The 7,629-nt window shown below is 44.2% G+C and overlaps 1 protein-coding gene across 2 annotated transcripts in view; it reads left to right on the forward strand.

Annotated features, from left to right (window-relative positions):
• Window positions 1–2,033: 2,033 nt before the first annotated feature.
• The window catches only part of DLD (dihydrolipoamide dehydrogenase), a 30,580-nt gene continuing 24,984 nt past the window's right edge, over window positions 2,034–7,629 (forward strand). Inside the window, exons 1-2 of one of the 2 annotated variants that reach the window (XM_006745827.3) lie at window positions 2,034–2,189; window positions 4,145–4,223. In XM_006745827.3, the coding sequence (XP_006745890.1) occupies window positions 2,151–2,189; window positions 4,145–4,223 (118 nt within the window). In that variant the 5' untranslated portion in view covers window positions 2,034–2,150. The remainder of the gene's footprint in view (window positions 2,190–4,144; window positions 4,224–7,629) is intronic. The other variant, XM_081800748.1, reaches the window with a different exon arrangement.

Consider the following 7,629-nt stretch of genomic DNA (forward strand, 5'->3'; position numbering starts at 1 on the left):
GAGGCAATTTGGAGGAGAGTGGCAGTATGTGGGGCAATAGTAATTGGGACTTGCTTCATGCTGGGCGCTGCGTTAAGTGTACAGTCTCTATGACAGCTCCTTCTCACTATCCGTCAGAAGCTCCCTTTAAAGTGTTGTCCTTTGAGAATGCATCTATTCCTAAAAGTGTCAATCACTATCCATATGCCAGCAAACTTTCAAAACCATGCCTAGAGTTTCTAAGTTCTAGACTTGTGTTTTCAGTAACTATTGAAGACCTCAAGTGGGTTGTCTACCTGGCATCTCAAATTCAAAGAACTTGACTCATTATCTTCTCCCCAAAGCCATTCTTTTTTCCGTGTTGCCTATTTCTGTATCGGTTTCACTACCCACCCAGGCATCGAAGCTAGAAATTTTGGAGCCATCCTCGAAGTTTCTCTCACTCTCCTTATGTTCAGAGTTGATAGAACTTGGTGATTATAGCCAACCTCATTGGTGACTCACCTGTACCTTTTTAGCACTCACTTTTCCTCTACATGCTCTCCCACAAGCCTCCTTATTGCAAGCACCAGAGATTCTGCCTGAGAGACTTCTCTGGCTGCTGGTGCTCACTCAGACCACATTATGGGGCAAGCCAGAGTGCCAGGGAGTTAAAGTCCCTGGGAGGAGTCCTCAGTTAATGACTGATGGAAGTTGATGGATGTATTTTGAGTAGGACAACTCTGAAGCATGTTTTATGCTATCTCCCAGAGGTCTCGAGTCTGAGCACCAGTTGTGCACAGTGGTAATCTAGTCATTAACATATCTGAAATAGTTACCGCCCCTTTTTCATCCCCTATCGATGTTTGCTTGGATCATCTCTCAAACAAACTCGCTGCACTCAAATGCTTATCTCTGGGCCTCCTTATAGGGGTAGTCAACTAAAACAGTGATCCATTAGATAATGGACTAAAGTCAGGAGAATGGCTACACAATTTTTACTAGGGATGATTGGCTGTTTGGAGGTATCATTAATCATAGATATAAGGGAGAAAATATGTATCTTTAAATAAGATATAGTAACTGAGGTGCTGGCAGGATCACCCGGTTGGACGTGTTCAGTAGACAACTGGAAATATGAAATTAGAGATTGGGAGAAAAATACAGACTGGAGACAAGGATCTAGGAGTTATCAGTGTATGTAGGCAGGTGCTAAAGCCATGAAAATGATTAAGATGGCCAAAATGCTATGTATAGAAGGATGGACAGGGAGAATCTATAACAAACACTAAACATCATTCCTACCTTCTCCCCTAAGACTGAGCATAGCTAGGTAAGGAGTCATTTCTAACTAGTGTCTAAATCCACAGAGCCCAGCACGGTGCCTGGGCAGTAAACGTCAAGAAATGCACAATTAAGTTTTATTCACACTATACAGTTATCACAAAACAAGAATCAGACCTTAAACCTCTATGCTCAATCTTGAAGACAATGTTTTTCTTGGTCCCTCATGAAAACCTAAAATCTCATCCATTACCCCACCGATTCTAATTTGCTCGGAGAGAAGATAGGGGAAGATAGTGTTTTCTATGTTTTGCCATTTAGCTTACTTAGAGTAGGATGTTGGTGATGCAAAGTCTGTAGCCCCATCCCTTATATAGTATTTGCTTTGAGAGGAGAGATTATAAAGCAGTCATCTTTCCTCTGCGCGACCTCGGGGGTATTAACCTCTCAGGGCCTCATCCAATTAACTGGTAATGCTCGTAATCCTTCATGTGGTTGCTGTGGAGACGATGCCTGGAAAGTGCTGAGATTCCTCAGCTTAGTACAATCAAGAACCTGTCAAGCCTGACTTTCTGCTGCGTGCACGAAGCAAACGATAGTCTTGTGTATTTATTCCGTCCCCCAAGTATAAGATGTCACTACAACTCCGCACGTTCTCATACCACCAGTAAAATGGTACCGCAATCCCTCGCTGCCAGAAAGCACTACGCTTCTTACGACAGCGCACGACTCCGCGCCTGACAGACACGCCTAGTCCCGTGGGCCCTGACCTTGCGGGCCAATCGCGCTGCTCCCGACTCATGACGTAAGCTGTGCCTGTGCATGCGCAGGGCGGGGAGACCTTGGCGAGGCGGCGGAGGAGCTTAGCGGACGGGAAAGCATTGGCCGAACGAAAGTTGAGCGGCAAGATGCAGAGCTGGAGTCGTGTGTACTGCTCTTTGGCCAAGGTGAGGGCCGACGGGGTGGGGTCGTGCCGAGCCAGAGGCGCAGAAGGGCCCATTGATGGGGTCCGGGACGCGGCGGCCTAACTGGTCGGGGCGAGAGAGGCCGGCACTCTGGCGGGGACCACCCGGGCCCCGCCCCTGAGCGGCTCTGGCCGGGTCGCGGTCGGAGCCGGGACCGGGGCGGTGGAGAGGCCCCCGCCTGTTGTGCGACGGCCAGCAGTCCGCTCGCAAGTCTGGGCTCTGGGGCATGCGGGTCACGACACACAGGTCTCTCCACCTTGGCAGAGAAAGTACAAATCGCACTCTACCCATCTGGTCTTTTCATATCCTCTACCTTTTACTAATCCTAATCCCAGCCCCTGAGTGGCAGTGGGCAGGTAACCTTGGGGCCACTCCTTGAAACACCCAGCCGCAGTCAGCCCCGACAGGTGGTAGCCCTAGGAATTCCTCAAAGGCCTCTTCATTGTTTGCCGCTTTAAGCTAGTGTTCACTGCCTTCTCCTAGAGGCTTGTATTTTTTTTTTTTTTAAGATTGTATTTATTTGTTTGAGAGAGAGAATGAGAGACAGCACGAGAGGGAAGAGAGAGGGAGAAGCAGACCCCCCGCGGAGCAGGGAGCCCGATGCGGGACTCGATCCCGGGACTCCAGGATCATGACCTGAGCCGAAGGCAGTCGCTTAACCAACTGAGCCACCCAGGCGCCCTGAGGCTTGTATTTTTAATTGCAGCTGCTTATCGTTAGGACAGCTAGCTTTCCCTTTTCATCCACGTGCCGAATACAGCCAGATTGTATATATGTGGGATCGTGGCTGGGTACTAGGTTGACGGATACCTTAAAAATAGTATAGTAATCAGACTCCTTTGTTTCTAAGACGAGTTTCTATGCTCCTGAGAGTTAATGTAATATGCTAGGAGTCATATTAGTCCCAGGCAGAACTGGGACTAGAAGTTAGGACTGATGTTTGGTCCGCTCTTCTGGTCTGCTGTGCTGATCTCAGGTGTCTTGAATTGCCGTGGAGTAGAGAACATTGCTACATGAATGTGGGTTTCATCACTGCCTCCCATTTGCCTGCTATGAGAAGAGCTATTTGCATTGTTTCTTTGTGCTTCATTGTTTTTAGGAAAGAGTAGACATTCATAGAGATTGTTGTGGGGATTATGGTGCACTTTGTGAAATTGTAGTAGCTCTTGAGTGTCAGTAATAACGCATTTTCCTACGTTATCTTGTCTAATTTTCTGTTTCTAATTAACCGTTCAGGAGGATCTTCACAGATTGTATATGGTAGTTAGAGTTAGGAAACAATAATTACAAGTAGAGGATTGTAATAATAAAGATTATGGACTACTTAAGTTAGAACTTTAAGAGCCCTTTAAAAAAAGATATTTATTTATTTGAGAGACAGAGTGAGAGAGAGAGAGAGAGAGCATGAGCCAGAGAGAGAGCATGAGCCGGGGGGAGAGGGAGAGGCAGACTTGCCGCTAAGCAGGGAGCCTGACATGGGACCTGATCCAAGGACCCTGGGATCGAGATCTGAGCTGAAGGCAGACACTTAACCGATTGAGCCACCCAGGTGCCCCTAGAACTTTAAGAGCCTTAATTGTGACATTAAATTGATCACTGGCACCAGAAATTAGCCATGCTTTCTGAAAATTTAGTAACACGTAAAACCACTGAATAACACTTTTTTTTTAATTGGACTTTAGCCCATATTTATATGAAATGGTTTATTGACGATTCATAATGAAAAGATAGTATGGTGAGCTGAGGTTGTAAAGTTTAAGTAATTCTTGTTACGAAAGAGGAGAAATTGATACGTAACCTCTGTTTGGCAATGGAAGATATATAAATAATAAGTGCTTGACACATTTGCTCCAAGTCATTACGTTTTCATTGACCTTCAGTAGTTCTATTTTGAATTCATATTTTACATAAAACAACATTTTCTTTCTTTTTTCCAGAGAGGCCATTTCAGTCGAATATCTCATGGCTTACAGGGAGTTTCTGCAGTGCCTCTGAGAACTTACGCAGATCAACCAAGTAAGTACTTAGTAAAACAGTTTTTCCTCAGATTAGCTCATAGTTCCTTTGTGTTTAAATGCAAAAGCAGGGGCGCCTGGGTGGCTCAGTTGGTTAAGCGACTGCCTTCGGCTCAGGTCATGATCCTGGAGTCCCGGGATCGGTCCCGCATGGGGCTCCCTGCTCAGCGGGGAGTCTGCTTCTCCCTCTGACCCTCCCCCCTCTCATGCTCACTCTCTATCTCATTTTCTCTCAAATAAATAAATAAAATCTTAAAAAAAAAATAAATGCAAAAGCAAGTGAATGTTAGACTCATTATAAACTAATCTATCATAGAATTCATTTGTTCATGTATTTATTCACTTAAGTGTTTATTGAGCACCTAGTGTGTCTAGGTGGTGAACTAGGCAAAGCCCTGCTCTTTTGAAACTGATGGTCTGCTGGTAAAAAACAAACAATACTCAAGTAACAGGTAAATATTTTGGCTAGTGATTGAAAATTAAAGGTAATTGGGAGTAAAAAAGCCTATTTTAGTTAGGGTGTCAGGGCTTTTCTAAGGAGATGACGTCTGAGTGAAGAGAGGGAGTGTGGTTATTTCAGGCAGAGGGAAACAGCAGTGAGAACAGTCTGAGGTAAGAATTAGATTGTGAGGTTTAAGGCATCGCAGGAATGCTGGTGTAGCTGGAGCAGAGACCCATAGGATGTGACATCAGAGAGGTAGGCAGGGATCAGATCATGGAGGGCCTGGAAAGTCAAGTGAAGGAGTTTGGATTTTACTCCAAGAGTGTTGGAAAACCGCCGAAGGGTTTTGAGCAGGGGAGTGATTTTTAATGTTTACATTTAAAAAGTTAATTCTGTCCACTGGGTGAGAAGTGAGTTGGTGGTTTGACACTGTGTAGAATGGTGAGATGACTTTTTTGACATCCCGATTGAAAATTCTGATGGGCTTGTCAAAGACATATTTTGAAGATTGGAAGGATATACTCTGAAAGGAACCTATGGAATTTGGGTATTTTCTTTTTGTTGTTTTTTTTTGAAAATATTTTTGAAGTTTCTATAAAGGATAATATTTTGTTTTTTAAAACAGGAAGTTAATGGGCTTGTAGTAAGGTATTTTGGCCTCCCAGTACCAAGGGTATTAATTATTTGAAATAATCTGTTTTTTTTTTTTTTTAAGATTTTATTTATTTGAGAGAGAGAGAGCGAGCACATGAGAGGGGGAGGGCCAGAGGGAGAAGCAGACTCCCCGCTGAGCAGGGAGCCCGATGTGGGACTCGATCCTGGGACTCCAGGATCATGACCTGAGCCGAAGGCAGTCGCTTAACCAACTGAGCCACCCAGGCGCCCTGAAATAATCTGTTTTGACATTTACTGGAATCACCCATATGATATAAGTAAAGTTGCATTGAAACTTCTTTGTAGAAACCATTCGCTGGGGGGAACTGTGACCTCTCATGTCCCTGCATTCTCTGAAATAATTTTATCCTGTACCTTAATTGCTGCCAAACTAGTATCATCTGAGATACCTTATTTCTGGAAGAAAGAGTAGTGGGAGGATTCCATCACCAATGACCAACAGTGAATGATTTACCTCGCTTTGAAAAGGGCAAGAAATCCTTTAAAAAATACTAATTTGATGGTGGGGGAAAAAGTTGTACCCATTATAACCTTTTTTAAGAAATGTTTCAGGGGCGCCTGGGTGGTTCAGTCGTTGGGCGTCTGCCTTCGGCTCAGGTTGTGGTCCGGGACCCTGGGATCGAGCCCCGCATTGGGCTCCCTGCTCTGCAGGGAGACCTGCTTCTCCCTCTCCTACTCCGCCTGCTTGTGTTCACTCTCTCGCTGTGTCTCTCTCTGTCAAATAAATAAATAGAATCTTTAAAAAAAAAAATGTTTCATATTTGTTTACAAAGGAATATATTTTTTAAAGATTTTATTTATTTGAGAGAGAGGGAGAGGGAGAGAGAATCTGAAGTAGGCTCTGCACTGAGCACAGAGCCCGACATGGGGCTCAATCCCACGACTACAAGATTGTGACCTGAGTTGAAACCAACAGTCTCGAGGCCTAACTGACTGAACCATCCAGGCCACCCCCCATTATACCCTTTGTTCCTTTTTATTTCTTCCAGTTTTATTGGGATATACTTGGCATGTATCAGTTGTCTTTGTTAAATGGGAATAGTACTTGTTCTTAACTCAAGCAACAGGAGAAATGTTAGATTTTCATTTCCAGAGCAGGCAATTAAAGACGTTGTGGCTAATTCTTCACCTGTGGAATTTATCAACAAAGATTTATTCAGTGCCTTCTATTTGCCAGGTAGTCTTTGAGCAGGATCTTAGATTTTAGGGAATGAGGGTAACTGAGTGCTCGTGAATCAAATTGTTCAGTGATTCCTTGACATTGAATAAATTATAAATCCCTTAGCACCCACATTAATACAGTGTGTAAAGTCTTTGGTTGGGTGAAGTAACAAGCATTGTATGTTCATATTTATATTTATTTGAGCTGTTTACTTATTATTTTTTTAAAGATTTTATTTATTTTGGAGAGTCGAGAGAGAACATGTGTATATGTGTGCAAGTGGGGGGCGAGAGAGGGACAAGCAGACTCCGTGCTCAGTGTGGAGCCGGATAAGGGGCTTGAACTCACAACCCTGAGATCATGACCTGAGCCGAAACCAAGAGTCGGACACTTAACCTCAGGTGCCCCCGAGGTATTTATTAAATGGCTGTCTTTTCCTCAAGGATTTACAGTTCATTAGGGCAGGGACTGTGATTGTTTAGTGTCTATTGTGGTACAGTAGATACTCAGTGCATATTTATTGAATAAATATGAGAAAAGGGACCATGTCTGGTTTAGTTACTGCTTTATCCCAAGCATTCAGTATGGTGCCTGGTACAAAGTAAGTCCTCAGCAGCAACAACAGTAATAATAACTGATGCCCTGAGAGCTTACTCTGTCTCAGGCAGTCTTTAATCTTTGTTGCCATCTTACAAGATGTGTGCTGCTCTTTTCCCCATTTTATAAGTGGAGGTGCTGAGTCAAGAGAGGTCCAGCTAGGAAGTGATAGAACTGGGAAAATTCTTCTGACTCTAGAGCCTACACTTTTTTTTTTTTTAAGATGTTATTTATTTATTTGACGGAGACAGCAAGAGAGCACAAGCAGGGGGAGCAGCAGAGGGAGAGGGAGAAGCAGGCTCTCCACTTGAGTAGGGAGCCTGATGTGGGACTCAATCCCAGGACCCTGGGATCATGACCTGAGCCGAAGGCAGACGCTTAACTGAGCCACCCAGGCACCCCTAGAACCTACACTCTTAATCTCTGTTCTGTTTGGTCTGCTTCCAGTATTAGTTGATCAGACCAGCTTGAGGAGTTCAAAGCTTACTATATATAGAACATTCCCTGTTAAAACATCTGGAAGGGGGCACC

Source organism: Leptonychotes weddellii, chromosome 12, assembly GCF_054177405.1.
Source record: "Leptonychotes weddellii isolate Sample4059 chromosome 12, ASM5417740v2, whole genome shotgun sequence".
NCBI classification, from domain to species: Eukaryota; Metazoa; Chordata; class Mammalia; order Carnivora; family Phocidae; genus Leptonychotes; species Leptonychotes weddellii.